This window comes from Pelophylax lessonae (genome assembly GCF_965119305.1).
Source record: "Pelophylax lessonae genome assembly, chromosome: 6".
Taxonomy (NCBI): domain Eukaryota; kingdom Metazoa; phylum Chordata; class Amphibia; order Anura; family Ranidae; genus Pelophylax; species Pelophylax lessonae.
Window position 1 is genome coordinate 325,823,765 of NC_138773.1, and position 27,791 is coordinate 325,851,555.

A 27,791-nucleotide genomic window follows, 5' to 3' on the forward strand; every position below is an offset into this window, starting at 1 on the left:
ACTCTGGTTTCCTCCCACACACAATACTGATGCTGGTAGGTCACAGTAATTGTCTTCTGTCTACATTGGCCCTAGTATGTGTATGTGAGGTAGGGACCTTTGGTTGTAAGCTCCTTGATCAGGGACTGATCTGAATGTACATTATGGGACCCCCTTACTGCCCTCAGGTCCTCCATGAAGTCAACCCAGTTTCAGTTCCTGTTGACCAGGAAGCTGAGCGTTGTTTGCTGACCCACAGGATCCAGGAGGACTGGCAGGAAAGCAGATGGATGGTTTGAGCATCCTCTTCATCCTTAGAGGACCTGTACTGTGAAAGCTGTGCTCAGAATAGACGATCAGAGGGCAAAGGGCTAGTCATTAGTGGTGCCTATGGTCTCTTTGTAGCTGAACGTTTCCTCTTTACTGACTTGCCACCCCTTGTTCTGCACTGTGGCTGTGTGTGGAGGCAGCCATCTTGGTGGAGGCGGCCATCTTGGTGGAGGCAGGGCTTTTCTTCCTCTTGTAAGAGGGACCCCCCCCCCGATGACTGGGGATCTGATGACTGGAGGGTAAATGATAGAAGTGGTGGAAGCTCGGATCCACAGATTGGATGAAGCAGGGAGATCCTTGCAGGTCCTTAGGTACAGCTTCCCCTCCAGCAAGGAGGACCGTAAGCAGCAAAGGAGTGACATCACCAAATCTCCAAATCTGGTAAGATTGCACAGCTTTGAGGATACAGAACAGGAGTGCCTAGGCACAGGAAATGCACTGCTGTTTTCCTGGACTGGCCATGCCTTGTTCTGTAGTGTGACTGAGTGGAGGTGGCCATCTTGATAGAGGAGAGGGCCTTGGTTCCTTATGTCAGAGCTGCCCCCCGATGACTGATGGAGTAATGATAGAGGTAAGGTTAGCACAGGTTCACAGAAAAGCTGAAGCAGGGAGATCCTTGCAATGCAGGTCCTCGGGTACAGCTTTCCCTCCAGCAAGGAGAACGGTGATCAGTGCGGCAGTGACATCACCAAATCTGGTATGACTATCAATAGTCTGAGGCAGTCGTGCCTTAGATGAGCCCACCCCATCCAGCTATGAGGATAAAGGAGTGCTTAAGCACAGGAAATGCACTGCTGTTTCCCAGAGCTTGCCATGCACTGCGTCTCTCTGTGGAGGCGGCCATCTTGGTAGAGGGCTTTGCCAGAGCTGCCCCCACTGATGACTGAACTAATGACTGATGGAGTAATGATGGAGGTAAGGGTAGCATAGGTCCACAGAATGGATGAAGCAGAAAGCAGGGAGATCCTTGCACTGCAGGTCTTCAGGTACAGCTTCCCCTCCAGCAAGAACAGTGATGAGCACAGCAGTGACATCCCCAAATCTATAAGACGATCAGAAGCAGCAGTTCCTTAGATGATCCTACACTGCAGATATCCTGCTATGAGGATACAGAACAGGAGTGCGAAGGCACAAGAAGTGCACTGCTCTTTTCCAGGACTTGCCATGCCCCCCCCCCCGATGACTGATGGAGTAATGATAGAGGTAAGGGTAGCACAGGTTCACTGAAAAGCTGGAGCAGAGAGATTCTTGCACTGCCGGTCCTCAGGTACAGTGACATCACCAAATCTGGTGTGACTATCAGTCTGAGGCAGCCGTGCCTTAGATGAGCCCACCCCATCCAGCTGCGAGGATAAAAAACAGTAGTGTAAAGTGCAAAGAGAGGTTGTAAACGGCGCTACCTTTGTGCAATTAAAAGAGATAAAGTGCATACATTCACTGTTAAAGAATTATAAAAAGGGAGTGTCCCATAAAATTGAAAAAATATATGTGCTATATATCAAGTGGGTTCAGGTCATAAAAGATCAAGATATCCTAGTCTGTGATAAAATAAAACCCAAAAAGTGCTGAAGTGCAATAAATAAATTTAATACCATAGACAGTGTTTTTATTGTGATGTGCAAATAATAAAAATCAATCCAGTGTAGAAATAAAATCAGATGTTAGTGATATTTCGGGCACTGTTTATTGCTGAAAGTGCACCATGCCTGCAGAAAAACAAATCAGTGAAGTGAAAGTGATAAAGGTTACCGGGGAAAAAATCCCTAAAGATAAAAAGGAAATAATGAAATGAAAAAGCCAGCTGCAATCACCCGTGTGACCACTAGGTGTCGCGCTGTGAATACAACCTGCCCTGCACGGAAGCTTTAGGCAAGGATGGATCTCCAGGGGTCCCCCTCCACAGTCAAAGCACCAGTTGGCGTGTTTCCATATGGAGAGAAAGAAGAGGGGAGCCTCATGAAGTATCAGATCGTATAAATAAAGAAGAAACGTAGCATCCACTCACTGTGTGAAACCGTGATAGCTGCCTCGGATCAGTAGTACTCGCCAGGAAGCTTCCGCGTTCCACGGCGGTGGAATCTCAAAACCGGAAGTGACGCTGTGACGCAATGGACCCGCCCTACGCGTTTCGTCATCGACGTCTGCTGGAGCGGCGTCACCACGGCGTACTCCCGGTCTTAATATAGCCAGCCCTTGTCATGGCAACAGATAGACTGCCATGTATGCACTTTATCTCTTTTAATTGCACAAAGGTAGCGCCGTTTACAACCTCTCTTTGCACTTTACACATATCCTGACCCCTTTTGGGGTTTGGTTGTTGGCTGCTTACACCTGTCAGTCTCTCACGCTTCACCGCACACTCCATAGCGCTGGTCATCTCTTGCCTTTACAAAAAACAGTAGTGCCTAGGCACAGGAAATGCACTCCTGTTTCCCAAAACTTGCCATGCACTGCGTCTTTCTGTGGAGGTGGCCATCTTGGTAGAGGGCTTTGCCAGTGCTGTCCCTCTGATGACCGGTGAACTAATGACTGATGGAGTAATAATAGAGGTAAAGGTAGCATAGGTCCACAGAATAGATGAAGCAGAAGCCTGGAGATCCTTGCACTGCAGGTCTTCAGGTACAGCTTCCTCTCCAGCAAGAACAGTGACGTCACCAAATCTAGTAAGACGATCAGAAGCAGCAGTTCCTTAGATGATCCTACACTGCATATATCCTGCTATGAGAATACAGAACAGGAGTGCGTAGGCACAGGAAGTGCATTGCTATTTTCCAGGACTTGCCATGCCTTGTTCTGTAGTGTGACTGAGTAGAGGTGGCCATCTTAATAGAGGAGAGGGCTTTGCTGTCTCATGTCAGAGCTGCCCCCCCCCCCATGACTGATGGAGTAATGATAGAGGTAAGGGTAGTACAGGTTCACAGAAAAGCTGGAACAGAGAGATTCTTGCACTGCAGGTCCTCAGGTACAGCTTCCCCCTCCAGCAAGGAGAACGGTGATCAGCGCGGCAGTGACATCACCAAATCTGGTATGGCCATTAGTCTGAGGCACTTGTGCCTTAGCTGAGCCCACCCCATCCAGCTATGAGGATAAAAAACAGGAGTGCTTAGGCACAGGAAATGCACTGCTATTTCCCAGCACTTGCCATGCACTGCATCTCTCTGTGGAGGCAGCCATCTTAGTAGAGGGCTTTGCCAGAGCTGCCCCCCCCCACTGATGACTGATGGAGTAATGATAGAGGTAAGGGTAGCGCAGGTCCACAGAATGGATGAAGCAAAAGCAGGGAGATCCTTGCACTGCAGATCTTCAGGTACAGTTTCCCCCTCCAGCAAGAACAACTTTGCTTCCTCATGTCAGAGCTTCCTCCCTGACGACTGATGGAGTAATGATAAAGGGAAGGGTAGCACAGGTTCACAGAAAAGCTGAAGCAGGGAGATCCTTGCACAGCAGGTCCTCAGGTACAGCTTCCCCTCCAGCAAGGAGAACGATGATCAGCACAGCAGTGACATCACCAAATCTGGAAAGACGATCAGAAGCAGCAGTTCCTTAGATGATCCTACACTGCAGATATCCTGCTATGAGGATACAGAACACCTAGGCACAAACTGTGATATCTTCGGGATGAATGCAAGAAGAAGGGTACATATTCAGTGGAACCCCCGGCTTATTTTAAAGCCCTGATAAAGATGGGAATTCTCAGGTCCCGAAACGCTTTGACTTTTTGGTGTTTTCTTTTTTTTTTTCCTGTTGTCATTTGAGGAGCCAATAAAATATCACTTTGGACCCCAAAACCTTTATTTTGGCACCTGCTCTCTTTGGTTGAAATGCATATGAACTTTCCAAATCGGATGACAACTCTTGAGAGGGGAACCTGTTGTGTTTTTTTTTTTTTTTTTTTGGAGAGCTGCCGAACACGGGTCACCTGGCTTTACAAGGACTTTTCTCATTCTATATTGAGGATCCGTATCCAGTGCCTTATCTTAATGTCTTCAGATAAAAGAAGAGTCCCCGCGGCAGTGGTGTCACTAAAAGGAGAAGTCCCTGAGCTGGCGGTGTCACTGGAAAAGAAAAATGTCTTTGCGTCGGTTGGTGCCACTAAAAATAAAAAATGTCCCTTAGTCTGTGGTGTCGTCTGAGCGGAGCAATGTCCTGGAGTCTGTGGTGTTAGCAAAAGGGGAAAAATGTCCCCGAGTCTGTGGTGTCACTGGTGGGGGAAAAATGTCCCGGAGTCTGTGGTGTCACTGGTGGGGGAAAAATGTCCCTCAGTTGGTGGTGTCGCTGGAGGGGAAAAATATCCCTGAGTTGTAATTTGGAAGCTGACTTCTGCTTTTAGGACAAGTCACAGCTGTAATCGCATGGCTAGTCCTGGAGGTGGGGGTACCTACCTAGTACCACTGCACTTCGGACAAACAAAAAGCCCTACTGACAGGAGTGTCACTGCTATAACTCCTGCCAGTGAGAGGCAGGGAGAAGTAAACGTCACTAAGTTGGTGGTGTCGCTGGAAGGAAAAAATGTCCCTGAGTTGGTGGAGTCGCCGGAGGGGAAAAATGTCCCCGAGTTGGTGGTGTCGCTGGAAGGGAAAAATGTCCCTGAGTTGGTGGTGTGGCTGGAAGGGAAAAATGTCCCTGAGTTGGTGGTGTCGCTGGAAGGGAAAAATGTCCCTGAGTTGGTGGTGTCGCTGGAAGGGAAAAATGTCCCTGAGTTGGTGGAGTCGCCGGAGGGGAAAAATGTCCCTGAGTTGGTGGTGTCGCTGGAGGGGAAAAATGTCCCTAAGTTGGTGGTGTCGCCGGAGGGGAAAAATGTCCCGGAGTTGGTGGGGTCGCTGGAGGGGAAAAATGTCCCTAAGTTGGTGGTGTTGCCGGAGGGGAAAAATGTCCCGGAGTTGGTGGTGTCGCCGGAGGGGAAAAATGTCCCTGAGTTGGTGGTGTTGCTGGAGGGGAAAAATGTCCCGGAGTTGGTGGTGTCGCCGGAGGGGAAAAATGTCCCTGAGTTGGTGGTGTCGCCGGAGGGGAAAAATTTTCTGAATCGGGGAGAAGGAAACTGCCGCCGCTCCCAGTTCCCCTCCCCTCTCCACGCACATAAAGCTGCTGCACCTGTCCCTTCTACCCCCCCCCCCCACCTTCAGGGCAGCCATCGTGGTGGGGGGGTCCATGCACATGTAGGGCGCCCAAGCGTTCCGAGGGGCCCCAGCCAACGAGACCGAGTTGTTGTTGCTGCTGTAGTAACTAGCAATTGCTAAAGCAAGGTGGCTGCAGAGAAAGCGGATACAGCTGAATGGATGTCTCTTATCTGGATTGGGATGGCTATTTGCTTAATATGAGGCCGTCTTTGTTCAATTTGGATGTCTTTGCTGAATATGAGGCCGTTTCTTTACTGGATTGGGATGTCTCTTTGCTGAATATGAGGCCGTCTCTTTACTTGATTGGGATGTCTCTTTGCTGAATATGAGGATTTCTCTTTGATGGATTGGATTCATTTTCATTTATTAAGTTGTAGGAGTGTTAAAATATAATTGGGTGCACTGAAGGATTCGGTGGGATGGCCAGATGCTGTGCCCTGCGGAATGTTGGTGGTCAGGCCCAGAGCTGTGTAAGGGGGCCCCAAAATTTCTGATGGCTACCCTGCCCCCCTTGTCCAGGCCCTGGGGATGAGGATACTAGGAGTGTTGGGTTGTTTCTTACACTGAAACCGGGCTATGAACTGATGACCTCCATTGGATTAAAGCCTCCCTCCAGGTTTTGGAAGGCTCTGGCCGTATTATCGCCGTTCCGGGGAGCGCTGCGGCTCTTTAACTCTTCATAATATTTATTAAGCTCCGGGGAATTTTTGGAAGAGCTCGAATGACACATTCAGTTTCCCTGACAGAACCCACCGCTAATGCCACAGAAAGCGGACTAATGAAAATAAGCCGCGTCTCTTCCAAGGATCCTCAAGGAGATTGTGCCGAGCTTCGGCTGATTGCTAATTCGCACGCCGTGCCAAGACCCGAAACGTCTTCCGTCAGAGAACATTACAGGAAAAGCCCGGGCGGCTTGTTTATTAGGAGAACTGTTTGCCATTAGGATTAATTAAACTTGTCATATTTGGAGAAATACAGAAATGTGCCGTTTTATTGGAAAATTGCTTGATGGGGATTTTTTTTCTTGTTTTTTCCGCTCGCGGTGCGCCTGGCCGGTATACAGAGCCGCATTAATCACTTAAAATTGTAATCAAGTGAATAAATAATTTTGAAGGCTTCTACATGAACATCCGCCCAGACTAGTGAAGTGGAACTTGTCTTGTGATAGCGTGAAAATTAACTGTAAGATAGCGGCTTGTATTCTATGTGGTAATGGCGGAGACTACTAGGGGGGTTCATCCAACACTTAACACCAGAAGAGTATCCACCATGAAGCAAGCCAGACTCTCTCTCCCCCCCACTTCGCTCTCTCTCTCTCACCCCCCCCACTTCGCTCTCTCCCCCCCCCACTTCGCTCTCTCCCCCCCACTTCGCTCTCTCTCCCCCCACTTCGCTCTCTCCCCCCACTTCGCTCTCTCCCCCCACTTCGCTCTCTCTACCCCCCACTTCGCTCTCTCTACCCCCACTTCGCTCTCTCTACCCCCACTTCGCTCTCTCTACCCCCACTTCGCTCTCTCTACCCCCACTTCGCTCTCTCTACCCCCACTTCGCTCTCTCCCCCCCCCACTTCGCTCTCTCTACCCCCACTTCGCTCTCTCCCCCCCCTCTTCGCGCTCTCTCCCCCCCCTCTTCGCGCTCTCTCTCCCCCCTCTCTCCCCCCTCTCTCCCCCCCCCTCTTCGCGCTCTCTCTCCCCCCTCTTCGCGCTCTCTCTCCCCCCTCTTCGCGCTCTCTCTCCCCCCTCTTCGCGCTCTCTCTCCCCCCTCTTCGCGCTCTCTCTCCCCCTCTTCGCGCTCTCTCTCCCCCCTCTTCGCGCTCTCTCTCCCCCCTCTTCGCGCTCTCTCTCCCCCCTCTTCGCGCTCTCTCTCCCCCCTCTTCGCGCTCTCTCTCCCCCCTCTTCGCGCTCTCTCTCCCCCCTCTTCGCGCGCTCTCTCCCCCCCTCTTCGCGCGCTCTCTCCCCCCCTCTTCGCGCGCTCTCTCCCCCCCTCTTCGCGCGCTCTCTCCCCCCCTCTTCGCGCGCTCTCTCCCCCCCTCTTCGCGCGCTCTCTCTCCTCTTCGCGCGCTCTCTCCCCCCCTCTTCGCGCGCTCTCTCCCCCCCTCTTCGCGCGCTCTCTCCCCCCCTCTTTGCGCGCTCTCTCCCCCCCTCTTTGCGCGCTCTCTCCCCCCCTCTTTGCGCGCTCTCTCCCCCCCTCTTTGCGCGCTCTCTCCCCCCCTCTTTGCGCGCTCTCTCCCCCCCTCTTTGCGCGCTCTCTCCCCCCCTCTTTGCGCGCTCTCTCCCCCCCTCTTTGCGCGCTCTCTCCCCCCCTCTTTGCGCGCTCTCTCCCCCCCTCTTTGCGCTCTCTCCCCCCCTCTTTGCGCTCTCTCTCCCCCCCTCTTTGCGCTCTCTCCCCCCCCTCTTTGCGCTCTCTCCCCCCCCTCTTTGCGCTCTCTCTCCCCCCCCTCTTTGCGCTCTCTCTCCCCCCCCTCTTTGCGCTCTCTCCCCCCCTCTTTGCGCTCTCTCCCCCCCTCTTTGCGCTCTCTCTCTCTCCCCCCCTCTTTGCGCTCTCTCTCTCTCTCCCCCCCTCTTTGCGCTCTCTCTCTCTCTCCCCCCCTCTTTGCGCTCTCTCTCTCTCCCCCCCTCTTTGCGCTCTCTCTCTCCCCCCCTGTTCGCGCTCTCTCTCTCTCCCCCCCTGTTCGCGCTCTCTCTCTCCCCCCCTGGTCGCGCTCTCTCTCTCTCCCCCCCTGGTCGCGCTCTCTCTCTCCCCCCCTGGTCGCGCTCTCTCTCTCCCCCCCTGGTCGCTCTCTCTCTCTCCCCCCCTGGTCGCTCTCTCTCTCTCCCCCCCTGGTCGCTCTCTCTCTCTCCCCCCCTGTTCGCTCTCTCTCTCTCTCCCCCCCTGTTCGCTCTCTCTCTCTCTCCCCCCCTGTTCGCGCTCTCTCTCTCTCTCCCCCCCTGTTCGCTCTCTCTCTCTCTCTCCCCCCCTGTTCGCTCTCTCTCTCTCTCTCTCTCCCCCCCTGTTCGCTCTCTCTCTCTCTCTCTCTCCCCCCCTGTTCGCTCTCTCTCTCTCTCTCTCCCCCCCTGTTCGCTCTCTCTCTCTCTCTCTCTCTCTCTCCCCCCCTGTTCGCTCTCTCTCTCTCTCTCTCTCTCCCCCCCTGTTCGCTCTCTCGTGCTCTCTCCCCCCCTGTTCGCTCTCTCGTGCTCTCTCCCCCCCTCTTCGCTCTCTCGTGCTCTCTCCCCCCCTCTTCGCTCTCTCGTGCTCTCTCTCTCTCTCTCTCTCTCCCCCCCAACCTCTAAAGAGGTGGCATTCCATTAGAAAGAGGTGAAACCTAAAGAAGGGGTAGAGTTTACAGATAAAGGGGTAAACCTTAAATAGGAAGGGGTGGGACAAATGTATATGGGGGCACCCAATTTTAGTCTTGTTTAGAACCGCACAAAACCAAAATACACCACAATCCAGGAACAGAGATGGAAAATTCCAATGGGGACACTGTCCCAGTGCCATCTGTTCAATGGTTGTATCTTTCCATGTTTTAGAGATTTCCTGTTCTAACTTTGGATCTTGGATCAGGAGTTGAAGAGAAATCTCCCTCTACTTTATATGTTACTAGATGTCCTCAGTTTGATGGCCAGTAATCCCGGACGAGCCCCCATTCTTTGACTGGCGAGTGGAAGGAGAAGCAGCAAGGAGATGAGCACATCTTTCTGTCACTCTGCTTTCTCCGCCTATGCTTCTTTTCAGCACATGAACCGATTGGCTTCTTGTACTGCTTCTGCCTCTTACACCCCAGCTCTGCTGTACAGAGATTACAACGAGGCTAAATACCAGGTCAGATTCAGGCATTCACATTGCCTGCATTTAAAAAATTCCTGTAATGATGTATGAAAGAATACAGTTCAGGATTCATTTTGTGTGTTTTTGTATCTGCCCTGAGTTCAGCTTTAGCAAATAATAAACCTTAAAACACTAAGGGGTCTATTTTTTTTTCTTTTTATTCTAATTGATTTTATCACAAATAATTGCCATATTTTTTCTAATCTGATTTCCTGTGATTGTCCACTCCACCTAGTGACCATAATGGAGTATTTTCAAGAAATACCTCAGTACCACTTTATGGCCACCAGATGGAGCTGATAATTTTAGGAAAAAAATGTATTTGGCAAATTATGAGGATTATTCGTGATGGCTTGAGACAGTCGCGCAGGAAAAAAATTTAATAAAAAGACCCTGAATTGATGACACTCTGTTGCATCATTGTAGTGATACTGTTTGTGCTGCCATATTGATTATCTATATATTGGATGTATAATTATACCTACAGAAATTCTCTTCTATATCCCCAGCTCCGCCTTTCATTGCGCTCATTTATGAGCGAGTTTTTTGTTTTCGCCACTGAAAACAATTTTCCCAGGATCAGGATTGTCAAAATGCTGATGTCCATCTCTTCTTGTTTCAGGGTGTCGGAGTATTGGCGGCGGTGGATGCGACAGTTCACCGCTCTTTGGCGGAGCGGTTCAAAATATCGGGCTTCCCAACCTTGAAGTATTTTGAAAATGGCGAGGACAAGTACACGCTGCCGCACCTGCGCACAGAGCAGAAGATTATCGAATATATGCACAAGTAAGCCGCCTTCCATGGTCATTGTTCTGTTGTATTCGTTCTTCTACCGCCAGGTCATGTGATTACTCCGGTATAGATTTTACCACCCATCACTGACCCCCATAGGAGTAGGGAACTTACCAGAAGAGATGGGGCTTTACAGCACCCCAGCAGTCCTACGTTATCCAAATCTTCAATTGTGAGTGGAAGTATAATTTTTGGTAATTTTATTTACTTATGTTAAATTTAGATGTTTTAAATCCTTCTTTTCATTATTTGTATCAAATCTTTTTAACGTTTTTATTTATTTAAAACATTTTAAACTATGTGTTATAAAATTATTTATATGATCTTTTTTTGAATTTAAAAAAATGTATATATTTCTATAAAAAATTATATACCACTTTTTTTATTTAACACATTTTTTTTTAAAATATTAAAAAAAATAATTGTATTCCACCTTTTTTATGTAACAATTTTTTTTTTTTTTTTTTTTTACTTTTAACACTTATATTTATTAAAAAAAAAAATCAAAAATAAAAGAATTGTGTTCCATCTTAAATGAATAAACCTTTTTTAATTAAAAAAAATCTGTATAGAAAAATAATATATTTGTATATACCCCATTTTTTAACTACCTTTTATTTTTTTAATTTAAAGATAAAATATTTTTAAACAGAATAATTCTGTTCCATCTTTATTAAACTTTTATTAATCAGAAAAAAATCAAATATTTATATAAAAAAATAAAATATTTATAAAAGAATAAGTAAAATTAATTGTATACCACCTGAAGCTGCACGATTATGCGTTAAAAAACCGTGATCTTGATTCTCCCCCATCCTGACCCCCCCCCCCCCCCCCAATCTTAAAACAGCATGTCCTTGATTCTTACAAAGCCATTCTCTGCTCATTCCCAGCTGTCAAAAAAGAAAAAAAAGACCCTCCTGATAAACATTGATAAGGCTGCTAGATAACTATAAACACAATGTATTACAATGTATCATTTCCTTCTTTTAGATAACCTCTAAAGAATTATGGCCCGTACACAATATAAGAAAATCGGGCGAACATTTTCGTCCAAAGAATTTTCGTACGATTTTCGTATAGTGTGTGCAGAACTTTCTACAGATGATTCAGAATTTTCTTACGAAAATTCTCGGATGGACAAACTCCAAAATTTTTCTCGTACGGGGAAAAAAAACTAACGATTTTCGTTTTAATGTGTACCGTTTTTGTACAAGAAAAATCGGAAAAAAAGACTGCGCATGATCAGAAACGATAAATAACAAAAAAAAGCCTTTGTTGTACGAGAATTTCCGCACAAATTTCCGGAAGAAAATTCTTTCATCGGTTCCGATTTGCTGTGAAATGAGAAAAATCGGACAATCGTTCGCCCAATTTTCTTATAGTGTGTACCCCACTTAAGCCTTTTTCTGACGCTTGTTTTGCTTACAAGTTTAAATCAGTATTTTTTGCTAGAAAATTTACTTTGAATACCCAAACATTTTATTTATTTATTTATTTATATATATATATATATATATATATATATATATATATATATATATATATATATATATATATATATATATATATATATATATATATATATATAAAAAATAATATAAATTTTATTTTTATCAGAGATCCTAGAGAATAAAATGGCGATCGTAGCAATCTTTTATGTCACACTGTATTTGCGCAGAAGACTTTCAAACGCAGTTTTTGGTAAAAAAATACACTTTAATGAAGTTAAAAAAAAAATAAATTTAGCCCAATTTTTTTTTGTATAATCTAAAAGATAATGATGTGCCGAGAATCGTGATCTTTATTCTAGGCAAAAAAAAAATAGTGATTCTCATTTTAGAATCGTGCAGCTCGAATACCTCCCCTTTTTTTTTTTTTATCTTTAAAAAAAAAAAAAACGTGTTTTTAATATAGTTTGAGGACTGTGGGCTCAGAGCTCCGGATCCATGAATGACCTCAAGTGACTCTTCCTGTCTGTGTGCTGATAAAAGACCGGAACATGTATGTTCTGTACACTGACATGTATGTTCTCCTGGCAGTCCTGAGGCCCCGCCCCCTCCAGAGCCTTCCTGGGAAGACAAGCCGTCTAGTGTGTTGCACCTCCTGGGGGAAGATTTCAAGGAGACTCTGAAAAAGAAGAAGCACGCGCTGGTCATGTTCTACGCCCCCTGTAAGTACTTCTGTTTCATCAACAAGTTATCATAGAGCACAATGCTGACATCTTCTACTTCATTCAAGCCGTGTTACACCCAAAAACAAACCGTTATTATATCGCAGCTTACCAGATGTAGCGGCTGCATTTGTTTTGTTTTTTGGTTTTTTTTTCGGCTTTCATTATTCCTTTTTCATCCGGTAATCCAGACAGTAAGTCTGTTTTTTCAAAAGAACAAGCTTCTTCCTGTACAATGTAATCTTTGCAGATATAAGACAAACCATTTACCACTGACGTGTGCTTACAATGATCAGCTTTTTATTTATTTATATAAAGCCTTTCATCCAGAGTGGGGGCGCTTGAATACAGGAGGTGTGTGTGTGTATATGTATGTATGTATACATACATACATACATACATACATACATACATACATACATACATACATACATACATACATACATATTACACAGTCGTGTGTTGTATATGTGTGTGTATGTAATATATATAATACTGTCAGGTCCATAAATATTGGGACATGGACACAATTCTAATCTTTTTGGCTCTATACACCACCACAATGGATTTGAAATGAAACAAACAAGATGTGCTTTAACTGCAGACTTTCAGCTTTAATTTGAGGGTATTTACATCCAGATCAGGTGAAAGGTGTAGGAATTACAACAGTTTGTATATGTGCCTCCCACTTTTTAAGGGACCAAAAGTAATGGGACAGATTAACAATCATAAATCAAACTTTCATTTTTTAATACTTGGTTGCAAATCCTTTGCAGTTAATTACAGCCTGAAGTCTGGAACGCATAGACATCACCAGACGCTGGGTTTCATCCCTGGTGATGCTCTGCCAGGCCTCTACTGCAACTGTCTTCAGTTCCTGCTTGTTCTTGGGGAATTTTCCCTTCAGTTTTGTCTTCAGCAAGTGAAATGCATGTTCAATCGGATTCAGGTCAGGTGATTGACTTGGCCATTGCATAACATTCAACTTCTTTCCCTTAAACTCTTTGGTTGCTTTCGCAGTATGCTTCGGGTCATTGTCCATCTGCACTGTGAAGCGCCGTCCAATGAGTTCTGAAGCATTTGGCTGAATATGAGCCGATATTACCCGAAACACTTCAGAACTCATCCGGCTGCTTTTGTCAGCAGTCACATCATCAATAAATACAAGAGAACCAGTTCCATTGGCAGCCATACATGTCCACGCCATGACACTACCACCACCATGCTTCACTGATGAGGTGGTATGCTTGGGATCATGAGCAGTTCCTTTCCTTCTCCATACTCTTCTCTTCCCATCACTCTGGTACAAGTTGATCTTGGTCTCATCTGTCCATAGGATGTTGTTCCAGAACTGTGAAGGCTTTTTTAGATGTTGTTTGGCAAACTCTAATCTGGCCTTCCTGTTTTTGAGGCTCACCAATGGTTTACATCTTGTGGTGAATCCTCTGTATTCACTCTGGTGAAGTCTTCTCTTGATTGTTGACTTTGACACACATACACACCTACCTCCTGGAGAGTGTTCCTGATCTGACACACATACACCTACCTCCTGGAGAGTGATCTTGATCTGACACACATACACCTACCTCCTGGAGAGTGATCTTGATCTGACACACATACACCTACCTCCTGGAGAGTGATCTTGATCTGACACACATACACCTACCTCCTGGAGAGTGATCTTGATCTGGCACACATACACCTACCTCCTGGAGAGTGATCTTGATCTGGCCAACTGTTGTGAAGGGTGTTTTCTTCACCAGGGAAAGAATTCTTCGGTCATCCACCACAGTTGTTTTCCGTGGTCTTCCGGGTCTTTTGGTGTTGCTGAGCTCACCGGTGCGTTCTTTCTTTTTAAGGATGTTCCAAACAGTTGATTTGGCCACACCTAATGTTTTTGCTATCTCTCTGATGGGTTTGTTTAGTTTTTTCAGCCTAATGATGGCTTGCTTCACTGATAGTGACAGCTCTTTGGATCTCATATTGAGAATTGACAGCAACAGATTCCAAACGCAAATAGCACACTTGAAATGAACTCTGGACCTTTTATCTGCTCCTTGTAAATGGGATAATGAGGGAATAACACACACCTGGCCATGGAACAGCTGAGCAGTCAATTGTCCCATTACTTTTGGTCCCTTAAAAAGTGGGCGGCACATATACAAACTGTTGTAATTCCTACACCTTTCACCTGATTTGGATGTAAATACCCTCAAATTAAAGCTGGAAGTCTGCAGTTAAAGCACATCTTGTTTGTTTCATTTCAAATCCAATGTGGTGGTGTATAGAGCCAAAAAGATTAGAATTGTGTCGATGTCCCAATATTTATGGACCTGACTGTGTGTGTGACTGTGTGTGTGACTGTGTGTGTGACTGTGTGTGTGACTGTGTGTGTGACTGTGTGTGTGTATATATATATATATATATATATATATATATATATATATATATATATATACACACACACATAAAAGTCTTTTTAAATGTGTAATGTTTAATAAAATTATCTCTGCTGATCCTGCCTTGTTCAGGCACTTCCTGTTAGAGTGACAACGCACTGTCTTTTTCTTGATTTGTACTCCTGCGTTGCCACCCAGGCTTAAAAAAGTGACTACAAGCAGCCATTTCAACACACATTACACAGACATGATCCACTGTTGTCACCATTGGTGCAGCCAATGTTGGCCTGCGTGTATTCAGGAAATTACTGCAAAGAGGCTGCAGGAGATCAGCAGCAGTGAGATGTAACAAAGGGAGACAAAAAGGTGATTTAAAAAAACGGCAGCGATGGTTTATGATGCACAGTTCACCGAACAGACTGATTGTCATGCATTGAGGGTTCGCATCTACTTTATATACCGTTCTTTCCCTCTCTGGCCGGCATGGAAGGGGTTAAGCTCATCCTGGAACATGTTGAGTTTAATGTCTTCATGGATTTGCATTATTTTCCCCGATAACATCTGAACAAACAGAATCTCCGATATTTTCATTACACATCTGCCAGCGGATTTCAGGAGAGCAGATTATCCACCTCGAGCAAAGTGGAGAGAACGAGGAGAGTCTATAAACGGCGGCGCGGTGCCAAGCATGCCCGCCGGTCTCCACCGCTTCCCCCGCTCCCGTCTCTGATTTGTGTCTCGTTTTTTAATCAACTCGCGCCTTTTCTAACAAGTACTAAGCTGGTTTGTAATGACATTATTTATGACTCGAGTTTGAGCTGAACCGTTTAATGGACTTTAAAGTGCAAATCGTAAGAGCGCCGCCGTAAATGTGCAATCGTGTGCGAAATTTATCACTCCACAAGTAGCATCGCTGTAAATGTTTATTTACCATCTTTATATAGCTCTGACATATACAGCAGTGCTGTACAGAGATCACTGAGCCAATCACATCAATCTCTGTACCAGAGGAGCTTACACTCTAATGCCCCCTCCCCCACAGTCACATCAGTCTCTGTACCAGAGGAGCTTACACTCTAATGTCCCCTCCCCCACAGTCACATCAGTCTCTGTACCAGAGGAGCTTACACTCTAATGTCCCCTCCCCCACAGTCACATCAGTCTCTGTACCAGAGGAGCTTACACTCTAATGTCCCCTCCCCCACAGTCACATCAGTCTCTGTACTAGAGGAGCTTACACTCTAATGTCCCCCCAGTCACACACTGTTATTATTATACATTTATATAGCTCTGACATATACCGCAGTGCTGTACAGATATCACTGAGCCAATCACATCAGTCTCTGTACCACAGGAGCTTACACTCTAATGTCCCCTCCCCCATAGTAACATCAGTCTTTGTACCAGAGGAGCTTGCACTCTAATGTCCCCTCACAGTCACATCAGTCTCTGTACAGAGGAGCTTACACTCTACTGTCCCCTCCCCCACAGTCACATCAGCCTCTGTACCAGAGGAGCTTACACTCTACTGTCCCCCCACAGTCACATCAGCCTCTGTACCAGAGGAGCTTACACTCTAATGTCCCTCCATGGGCAGTTCCATATCCTAGTTTGTATTCTGGAGTTTTCTCTGAAGTTTATCGGCAGGTTGTCTAAGTTGGAGATGTCGGGGATAAAGTTCCATCCTAAGGGGGAAGACTTTCTTCCTTGCGCTCTGTTCTCTGCCCATTAACCCTTGGAAGGTCAGTGGGTGTATTTAAAGGGACTCTACTACCATGCTGTTGGTGACTAGAATGGGCCCGCTTGGCATTATCTGCACATTTCACAGAGATTGTATCACTTTGAGTGAGAAATAAGAATGTATTTCCTGCAGATCTGGCACTGAGACAGTTAAGGGCACATTAAGGGTTATGGGGTATTTTGAGACATTTTTATGGAAGTTAATTTTGCATTTATAGAAAAATTTTGTCAGCTTAACCTGGCACGCCGCAGCGCGGTTATCATTCGAGGTCTGGAAGGGTCTGCTTCAATGAAAGATTAATCTGTAAAGAGCCTCCGAGGAATCGCACTTAAAGCATTTCTCTTGACATCTCGTTGGTATTCTTATCGGATGTTCGCGCTCAGATATATCCGTTATTCAGCCTTCGCTCTTCCAGGAAGACAGTGACGTGGTCACTCTGCGGTAAGTATTGTATTTAGTGACCATTAGCAGCTGGTCAGGTCTAGGACTTGTGTAGATTGCGTTGCCTTACTGCATAAGGAGCTCAAATCAATGCAGGTCAGCAGATTCCCATTTACCTTGGCAGTGTCATGTGGATGACAGTCCTGAGTTCATGTAAAATTGCAAAAAAGAAGCACCAGACGGTTGCCTTAGGAGTCCATAATAATCGTTGTTAAAATCAAAACCCATGGAAGGTAAAACCTAGTCAACGCCTCTTGGGGCCAAACAGTTCTCATCCAGGCTTTAGGTTTCAATGGTCATCCTTGAAGTGAGATCTATGTGAGGTTCCCAAGGAGATCAGAGACTTAAAGAGGGAATTCGAGCCTTGAGGTGGAAATCCTAGCTTTGATGTTGAGACTGAGGGCTTTGAGGGTGGGAACTGAAGACCTTGGGGTTGGGAGCTTGAGTGCCTTGGGGTTGGGAGCTTGAGTGCCTTGGGGTTGGGAGCTTGAGTGCCTTGGGGTTGGGAGCTTGAGTGCCTTGGGGTTGGGAGCTTGAGTGCCTTGGGGGTTGGGAGCTTGAGTGCCTTGGGGGTTGGGAGCTTGAGTGCCTTGGGGGTTGGGAGCTTGAGTGCCTTGGGGGTTGGGAGCTTGAGTGCCTTGGGGGTTGGGAGCTTGAGTGCCTTGGGGTTTGGGAGCTTGAGTGCCTTGGGGTTGGGAGCTTGAGTGCCTTGGGGTTGGGAGCTTGAGTGCCTTGGGGGTTGGGAGCTTGAGTGCCTTGGGGGTTGGGAGCTTGAGTGCCTTGGGGTTTGGGAGCTTGAGTGCCTTGGGGTTGGGAGCTTGAGTGCCTTGGGGTTGGGAGCTTGAGTGCCTTGGGGTTTGGGAGCTTGAGTGCCTTGGGGTTTGGGAGCTTGAGTGCCTTGGGGGTTGGGAGCTTGAGTGCCTTGGGGGTTGGGAGCTTGAGTGCCTTGGGGTTTGGGAGCTTGAGTGCCTTGGGGTTTGGGAGCTTGAGTGCCTTGGGGTTTGGGAGCTTGAGTGCCTTGGGGTTTGGGAGCTTGAGTGCCTTGGGGTTTGGGAGCTTGAGTGCCTTGGGGTTTGGGAGCTTGAGTGCCTTGGGGTTTGGGAGCTTGAGTGCCTTGGGGTTTGGGAGCTTGAGGGCCTTGGGGTTTGGGAGCTTGAGGGCCTTGGGGTTTGGGAGCTTGAGGGCCTTGGGGTTTGGGAGCTTGAGGGCCTTGGGGTTTGGGAGCTTGAGGGCCTTGGGGTTTGGGAGCTTGAGGGCCTTGGGGTTTGGGAGCTTGAGGGCCTTGGGGTTTGGGAGCTTGAGGGCCTTGGGGGTTGGGAGCTTGAGGGCCTTGGGGGTTGGGAGCTTGAGGGCCTTGGGGGTTGGGAGCTTGAGGGCCTTGGGGGTTGGGAGCTTGAGGGCCTTGGGGGCTGGGAGCTTGAGGACCTGGAGGTGGCCCTACTGCATATATTGTGTTGCTGCAGAAAAAAGGTTTCAGTGGCATATAGAAGAGGGCACAGAGAATGAGGTTTCATTGGCTATCCATTACATTTGTCATCAATTGTCCATCCTGGTTAAAGGGTTATCCCCCCCTTACCAATGTTCAGCTTCATAAATGTAAAGTATATCTAAAACCCTTTCTTTCTAGTTTTAGATAGACTCAGGGGATGGTTGGAACCCCAGTCTTTGGGGAGAATTACCTTTTCCTGTCCTAGAGACACAACAGGAAGTGCAAGGAAAATCCCCTTTTTAGGCAGGTTTCCCCATTGGAAGGTTTTGGCCTCGCCTCCTGTGTGGCCCAAAAAAGAAGTCCCAAAGCAAATGACTGGTTGGGAATGGCTGAGCTAACGGGAGCCCAGAGGCAACATTTATGACCAGAGGAACATTAAAATGTTGGGTTCCTCTAGAGATTGCGAAGGGCTTTCTTGAGCTGTAGGCCAATGGTGGCAAACACAACTTGGCAGAGCCAAGGACATGATTCCAATGATCTTTTTACTGCCTGTAACGGTGGAATTCTGATGGCCACTGTAAGGTGGTGGGAGGGCACTTGATCACATCAGAGGTTCCTGATGTCTGGAAGATATTCTAAGGGTTCCTCTGGGGTAGAGAGTTTGAGAACGGCTGCTTTAGCTGATCTTTTTCCCATTACTGACCTACCATGCCTTGTTCTGCACTGTGGCTCTGCGTGGAGGTGGCCATCTTGGTAGAGGAGTTGGGTTTGCTTCCTCATGTCAGAGTTGCCCCCCTGATGACTTGAGGGGTGATGATAGAAGGGGAGGAAGCCCAGATCCACAGAATGGATAAATCGTGGAGATCCTTGCAGGTCCTCAGGTACAGCTTCCCCCTCCAGCAAGGAGAACATTGAGCAGCACAGTAATGACATCCCCAAATCTCACTCAGTCTGGTCAGGCCAGCAGTCAGTGGTAGCTTTGCCTTGGATCTCGCACTGCAGGTATAAAGCAATGAGGATACAGAACAGGAGTGCCTGGGCACAGGAGGAATTCAATACTAAGGGTGTTGCTTGGGCAAAATTAACATTTCTAAATGTCCCCCTACAACATTGCAGCACTTTAATGCGAAGGCTGAGAACCCCATATACTGACCACCTACCTTCCACCAACCTAATATCTGTTTTGAGTGGACTGACTCTTTAAATATGTTCTTTAGTTGGGTGTAATATCCAGTTTTTCTGCTCTGTGTGACGAGCCGACATCTGTGCTATTTCCCATTCCTGACTTAAACCGCGTCTCTGATCCTCGATATCGGGGGATTAATGGATTTGTAGCCGACAGTTTTAATGCCCTAAATAAGGCCTGAAATAAATTTAACCCCAAACACACGGATTGCGTTCTTCCCTCTGTACCGCGCAGCCCGATGCCTGCAAATTCCATGTTTATAGTATTAAAAGACCTTTATTGTCCAAATTCTTTCATAGGAGGAGGGTGTACCCCGGCCTCCCTAAATTAACAAATATTTAACATCTGAAATGAGGACCCTTATTCTAGAAGAGTGCTTCATTTTTTATATAGCTCTGACATATACCGCAGTGCTGTACAGAGATCACTGAGCCAATCACATCAGTCTCTGTACCAGAGGAGCTTACACTCTAATGTCCCCCACAGTCACACACTATTTATTATTATTATTATTATACATTAACATAGCTCTGACAAATACCGCAGTGCTGTACAAAGAACACTGAGCCATTCACATCAGTCTCTGTACCAGAGGAGCTTACTCTAATGTCCCCTCCCCCACAGTCACATCAGTCTCTGTACCAGAGGAGCTTACACTCTAATGTCCCCCCACAGTCACATCAGTCTCTCTACCAGAGAAGCTTACACTCTAATGTCCCCTCCCCCACAGTCACATCAGTCTCTGTACCAGAGGAGCTTACACTCCAATGTCCCCTCCCCCACAGTCGCACACTATTATTATTATTATTATTATTATTATTATTATTATACATGTATATAGCTCTGACATATACTGCAGTGCTGTACAGAGATCACTGAGCCAATCACATCAGTCTCTCTACCAGAGGAGCTTACACTCTAATGTCCCTTCCCCCACCGTCACATCAGTCTGTGTACCAGAGGAGCTTACATTCGAATGTCCCCTCCCCCACAGTCACATCAGTCTCTGTACCAGAGGAGCTTACACTCGAATGTCCCCTCCCCCACAGTCACATCAGTCTCTGTACCAGAGGAGCTTACACTCTAATGTCCCCTCCCCCACAGTCACATCAGTCTCTGTACCAGAGGAGCTTACACTCTAATGTCCCCTCCCCCACAGTCACACACTATCCCACACTATCAATCTTTGTGAAGGAACATTAGAGTGTAAGCTCCTCTGGTACAGAGACTGATGTGACTGTGGGGGAGGGGATATTAGAGTGTAAGCTCCTCTGGTACAGAGAGTGATGTGATTGGCTCAGTGATCTCTGTACAGCACTGCGGTATATGTCAGAGCTATATAAATGTATAATAATAATAATAGTGTGTGACTGCACCAGAGGAGCTTACACTCTAATGCCCCCCCAAAGTCACACACTATTATTATTATACATTTATATAGCTCTGACATATACCGCAGTGCTGTACAGAGATCACTGAGCCAATCACATCACTCTCTGTACCAGAGGAGCTTACACTCTAATATCCCCTCCCCCACAGTCACATCAGTCTCTGTACCAGAGGAGCTTACACTCTAATGTCCCCTCCCCCAGTTACACACTATTATTATTATACATTTATATATTTCTCTGCTTTGTTTTTGAATGACAGGTACACTTTGCGTGGGTGCGGGGCTCCGGTTCCTTATGATGTGTTTATTATAAATGAGGCGGGGGAAGTTTCCACCAATCTTTATCTTTTGTGTAAATTATTTTATTGCGCAAAGAATAGCGCATTAACCCCCCCCCCTCCCCCCACCATTTAATTCCCTTTTAATAAACACTGTAATTACATAAACTTCATTTATAAGAACATACGGCTGGAGTTGGTCTTTTGTTCCCGGATATCTTTCCAATTAGCCGGAGAGCCCATCCTTCGCTGGAGCGCCATCAGCGGCGTAATTACGCCTAATTGTTTGTGACATGAAAGCTGCAGTTTTGCCGATTAATTATGGCAGGTCTTAATTCGTCCTGATGGCTTCTGTATGGCGCGCTCATAAGCGGCAGGCGCTGGTGTCGGACTCTTGGCGCTGTCACTACCCCTCCCCCCCTGCGATGACAAGATTCACCTTACAGGACAAATTGTTTTTGCGAATGTCCGCCGTCCCCTGTCAGATGCGATCAGAGCGGCGGAGGTAAATCATTGACCCAAACCTGATTATTGGTGACCGGCAGAATCGAAATGGCGGGGTGGCGGAGACGGATTGGGAAGTTAATCGCTCTTCACACAATGACTTACAGCCGCCGCCGCTCGTGCTCAGTGGTGTTTTTATTTTTCTTTTACGCACGGTGATTTGTCTTCCTGTTCTCGCAACAATTGCTGCTATTAATTGATACATATTAGTGTTATTATTTGTGACAAAGTAGCAAAGCCGCTCAAATCGCCCTTTTCTGCTTAACAAGCGTACGGATAAATCAGTTCTGGGCCGGAAGGTTTTACCCCCTCAATGACCAGGCCATTTTTTGCAATTACTGCTTTAATTTAACTGACAATTGCGCGGTCGTGCGATGCTGTACCCAAATAAAATTGCTGTCCTTTTTTTTTTTTTTTTTTTTTTCCCGCAAATGGCTTTCTTTTGGTGATATTTGATCACCTGTGCGGGTTTTTTTTTTTTCTTATAAATTTTTTTTTTTTGCGCTATAAACACAGAGCGACAATTCTGAAATAAAAAAAAAACAATATTTTTCTTTGCTATATAACATTCCTAATAAAAAATAAAAAGATCATTTTTTTTTTTTTTTTATCATTCCAAAAAGACCGACAATTCTGAGACAATTCTGAAATAAAAAAATAATAAAAAAAAAAATATTTTTCACTCTTTGCTATATAACATTCCTAAAAAAAATGTAAAAATCTATTTTTTTTTTTTTTTTTTTTTATCATTTTATACTTATTTGTATTCTGCTATAAATTTTTGGTAAAAAAAAAAAAATCCCAATAAGCATGTTTTGATTGGTTTGCGCAAAAGTTATCACGTCTACAAAGTAGCGGAAAGATTTATGTAATTTTTTATTATTATTTTTCATTTTTATTTGTATTTATTTTTTTACTAGCAATGGCAGCGATCAGCGATTTTTTTTTTTTTTTTTTTTTTTTTTTTTAGCAGGATTGCGACGGTCGGATCAAACTCCTAACTGACACTTTTGGGGGGACCAGTGACATTACTACAGTAATCAGTGCTAAAAATATGCTCTGTCACTGTAATGATGACACTGGCAGTGAAGGGGTTCACTCCGGGGCGATCAAAGGGTTAAGTGTGCCTTGACTGCTCTCCCTGAATGACATCATTAACCACTTAAGCCCTGGAGGATTTGGCTGCGCAAAGACCAGGGCCTATTTTGCGATTCGACACTGCGTGACTTTAACAGACAATTGCGCGGTCGTGCGACGCTGTACCCAAATGAAATTGACGTCCTTTTTTTCCCACAAATAGAGCTTTCTTTTGGTGGTATTTGATCACCTCTGCGATTTTTTATTTTTTGGGCTATAAACAAAAAAAGAGCGACAATTTTGAAAAAATAACAATATTTTTCACTTTTTTTATATGCAATTCCCCTAAAGAAATGTAAAAATCAACATTTTTTTTTTTAACATTTTGTGTCAATTTGTTTGTTTTTTGCTACATATTTTTGGTAAAAAAAAAATCGCAATAAGCGTATTTTGATTGGTTTGTGCAAAAGTTATTGCTTTTACTAACTAAGGGAAAGATTTTTGTCATTTTTATTGTGTTTTTTTATTAGCGAGTAATGGCGGCGATCTGCGTTTTTTTTTTTTTTTTTTTTTTTTTTGCGGGACTGCGACATTGCGGCGGACAGATCGGACCCCTCACTAACATTTTTGACACTTTTGGGGGTACCAGTGACATTACTACAGCAATCAGTGCTATACTTAACTTTTATTAGAGATCCAGGGGTTAAGTGTGTCCCTCGGGGCGTGCTTCTAACTGTCAAGGGGCGTGGCTTGTGATGTAACCACAGAGACATACGATCCTACATAGCAGGATCGTGTAGTCTCTGCAGTTACATCAGGGAGAATGACAGATGGCTTTGCTTACATCAGCCGCCTGCCTTTCTCCCTCTCCAGTGGGAGATTGCCAGTGGCCGGCGGACATCGGAGCCGGAGTGCGCCTCCGGCTGTGCGCGCTCGCCCTCTATTGGCTCGCGGGCGAGTGACGTACCGGTACATCACTTTGCCCAGGAGGGGCTGACTGCCGCCGTATATGTAATGGCGGCGGTCGTCAAGTGGTTAAAGGTTTCACAGGGGGGGGGGGGGAAGAGTATCTTTCTTCTGCAGGCTACTAAGGGCAGGTTTGTAGCATTACCCTTTTGGTCTCGCCTCTGCTCCTCGGATCTTCACAAAAGTGTTAGCCCCCGGTGCTGGCATTGTTACGCCAACGGGGGATCGCTATACTGGGCTACTTGGTCGACCTGTGAGTCTCCTGCTGCTCTGGTGTAAAACCTGGAAATCACCATACGAACTCTGAGGGCGTTCGGTTGGATTCTATATTTTCAGAAGTCTGCTCTGGTTCTGTCCACAAAGCTGGACTATCTGGGTCTGACTCTGGACTCGGCCTTGGCCAGAGTGCTCCTGGGCTAGATCCAGAAATTGCAGGCTGCAATTCGTCCCCTGCTGTCCAGCAGATGGTCACCCCTCCGGACTCGCATGCAGGTGCTGGGCCTGATAGTGTCTAACTTCGAGGTCTTTCGTTTGCACAGTTCCATACGAGGTCCCTGCAAATGGAGATTCTGGCCAAATGGGACAAGATTCCGGAGTCTCTGGACAGTCTGTTCCGGCTGAGCTGGGGAAAGAGGGAGTCCCTGCTATGGAGGCTTCGTTCTCCGGCGATTCGGCTGGGCAAATCCTTCCTCCCCTGGTATTGGATAGTGGTCACCAGGGATGCCAGCCTAGCCTGTTAGGGAGGCGTCCTCTGCACACACATTCTGTTCAGGGGCTCTGGACACTGGAAGAGTCCAGGCTACCGATCAATGTCTTGGAACTCTGAGCAATTAGACTGTGCCTGGACCATTGGATCGTTTTCAGGGATGTCCAGTGCGCATTCCATTGGACCATGCCATGGCCGTGGCTTATGTCGATCACCAGGGAGGCACAAGAAGTGTCCTGGTGGCTCTGGTGGCATTACAAGGTGTGCAGAATGGTTCATTCCAGCCTTCTCCCCCATACACATTCCTAGGGTGGAAAACTGGCTGGTGGATTAACTCAGTCGGTAGGCGTTGGACCAAGGGGAGTGTAGGGGTTGTATCAGTTGTGTCTCCGGTGGGGCATCCCTGAGGTGGATCTGTTGGCGCCTCAACAGAAAGGTGCAGAGGTTTGCGGCTCGGTCACGGGATCCTCTGGCAGACGCGTTGGTGGCCCCTGCGGGGTCCGTATTATCTGATTTACGCATTCCCTCCTCTCCAGCTTCTGCCAAGACTTCTGTGCAGGATCGAGGCAGAAGGGATTCCGGTCATCTTAGTGGCTTGGTATGCCAATCTGGTGCAGCTGGTCGCCGACGTCCCTTGGAAGCTTCCTCTTGGGAAGGATCTGCTGTCCTAAGGGTCAGTCTTCCTTCCTGCTTCACAGTTGCTGGTTTTGACAGCTTGGCTGTTGAACATCAGGTGCTGATGGATAGAGGTTTGTCTGAGTCGGTGATTCCAACGCTGGTAAAAGCTAGGAAATCTACTTCTAGGAAGATCTACCATCGTACGTGGAAGTTGTACATTGCGTAGTGTGAGTCTCTTGGGGTCTATCTTTTTTCTTTTTTTTTTTGATGGCTCAGATCTTTACCTTCCTTCAATGGGGGGTTGTGCAGAAACTGACTTTGAGCACTATCAAGGGTCAGGTGTCGGCCATAGTGGTCTTCTTTCAATGGGCTTTGGACACATACTCCCTGGTGCGTACCTTTTTTGTTCAGGGAGTAAGGCACTTGGCCCCTCCAGTGCGGTCTCCGTTGCCACCTTGGGACCTCAATTTAGTGCTCTGTCCTCTCCAGAAGCCTCCTTTTGAAAATCTTTGTGAGATTCCCCTGCTTACGCTGTCCCAGAAGGTGGCCTTCTTGGTGGCTATCCTGTCGGAATTGGTGGCATTATCCTGTTGTTCACCTTACTTGGTGGTTCTTCGTCCCTGTACGTCGTTCCTTCCAAAGGTTGTCTCTGATTTTCATTTGAATGAAGACATTGTGTTGCCTTCCCTGTGTCCCAGGCCTAAACATCCAAAGGAAATTGCTTTGCATGCCTTGGCTGTATACCTGGCAGCTTTGGAGTCTTTTAGGAAACCAGACTCGCTATTTGTGCTTACGGATGGGCCTCAGAAAGGGTTGTCCGCTTCCTCTGCGACCATTTCCAGATGGATCAGACAGACGGTGATTCAGGCCTATTCCATCAGGGGTCAGGTTTCTCCTTTCCCTGTCAAGGCGCACTCTACTTGGGCGCTCGGTGCGTCTTGGGCTTGCCCTTATCAGGCGTCATTGATGCAGGTTTGCAAGGCGGCCATCTGGTCCCCACACTTTCACAAAGTTCTATAAAGTGGATTTGTTGGTATCTGCGGATGCTTCCTTTGGCCGCAAGTTTTTGCAGGCTGCAGTTTCAAGGACCCGGTCCTCTTTGAGGGTGTATTGTTTTTTTTCAGGTGAGCCCCAGTTGTTTTGGTTGAGCTTCTGTTTACCTGCTTGGCTAATGTTTGGCCTTGGGAGTTTTTTTCGTTGTTCCCACCCCCAGGGCCGGTGCTACCACTAGGAGAACTAGGCAGCCGCCTAGGGTGCACTGCCACCTAGGGCGCAGCCATGGCCAGTGCCACATTCCTCTCCTATCACCTCCTCATCCCCGGTGGATGTCACCTCTAGGATGGGAGGCAGTGTGTACAGGAAGGGGGGTGTAGGGTTAAAGGGGATGTAGCATTAAAGGGGGGCAGTGTGTGCAGGAAGGGGTTGTAATGTTAAAGGGGGAAGTGTGTGCAGGGAGGGGGGCAGTGTGTAAAGGAAGGGAGATGTAGGTTTAAAGAGGGCAGTGTATACCGGAAGGGCAGTGTAGGGTTAAAGGGGGGGCATTATGTGCAGGAAGGGGGGCAATGTGTACAGTATTTTTTTATTTTTTTTGGGGGGGGTTCAAGTAGCTAGTCTTGCCTAGGGCGCAAAATAGTCGAGCATCGGCCCTGCGGCCACCCCTTTACACTGCTGTGGGAAGTCCCAATGGTTAAGAAAATCAAGAGCTGTGTCCGTCAATGAACGAAAGAGAAAATTGAATTTTTGACTTACCGAAAAATCCATTTCTCTGATGTTCATTGACGGACAGAGCGCCCACCCCTCTGTGGAGTTGTACTTCTTCTGACACTGCTTGTAACAAAACTGATTACCTATTGCTGAGAGAGGGAGTATACCCCCTGGGACTGCCCATAGGCGTAGCCAGACTTTTTTTTTCTGCCTGGTGTCCTACTCCTGTACGGGGCAGTATAACCCAATGGTTAAGAAGATCAGGAGCTGTGTCTGCCAATGAACATCAGAGAAATGGACTTTACAGTAAGTCAAAAATCCAATTTTTCTAGCTCTTATCACTTTATTGGTGTCACTGGTTCCCAAAAAGTGTCACTTAGTGTCAGATTTGTCCGCTGCAATGTCGCAGTCCCGCTAAAAATCGCTGCTATTACTAGTACAAAAAAATTATATAATCACTAAATCTATCTCATAGTTTATAGACGTTAAAACTTTAGCGCAAACCAATCAATATACGCTTATTGGGATATATATATATATATATATATATATATATATATATATATATATATATATATATATATATATATATATTTAATTTATTTATTTTGGTGATGATTTTTTGGTGACTGGTTCTCTTTAATAAGACATCCAGGGATTTAAAGACTCCCATTGGCTCCCTTGTGCTCCATTGAATGTAATGCTACGCACATCGCACTGCTTTATATTCCTTCCCTGCCTTGATAGCCGGGGAAACTGTCCACGGGGACCTATAAGTGATATCAACCTTGTCACTTCTGGTTCAGCAACAAGAAGGGGGGGAGACACTTGAGGCCCCCCATAATAAGAAAGATGACCACCACTGCTCTGGAGAGATCCCATAAGTACGGTATATACATCGTTACTGTACATTGGTCCAATTTGAAAGGATAACATTTGGGGGAATGTGCAGAGACTGCAGAGTCCAGACATATATTATTGTCCCATTATTTCTGTACTGACTATTCTCTGTCCTCTACAGGGTGTCCACATTGTAAGAGCGCCGTCCCCGACTTCACAACTGCAGCTGAAGAGTTCAAAGATGACCGCAAGGTGGGTAGAGAACTCGAAACAGCCAATCGTCTGTGTCCTTTCATCTCCCTCTAGTGGCTGTC

The 27,791-nt window shown here is 46.5% G+C and overlaps 1 protein-coding gene across 2 annotated transcripts in view; it reads left to right on the forward strand.

Moving 5' to 3' along the window:
- PDIA5 (protein disulfide isomerase family A member 5) overlaps positions 1-27,791 on the forward strand; it is a 116,544-nt gene that overhangs the window by 77,563 nt on the left and 11,190 nt on the right. The window contains exons 13-15 of one of the 2 annotated variants that reach the window (XM_082260979.1): positions 9,856-10,019; positions 12,068-12,198; positions 27,659-27,729. In XM_082260979.1, the coding sequence (XP_082117105.1) occupies positions 9,856-10,019; positions 12,068-12,198; positions 27,659-27,729 (366 nt within the window). The remainder of the gene's footprint in view (positions 1-9,855; positions 10,020-12,067; positions 12,199-27,658; positions 27,730-27,791) is intronic. The other variant, XM_082260978.1, reaches the window with a different exon arrangement.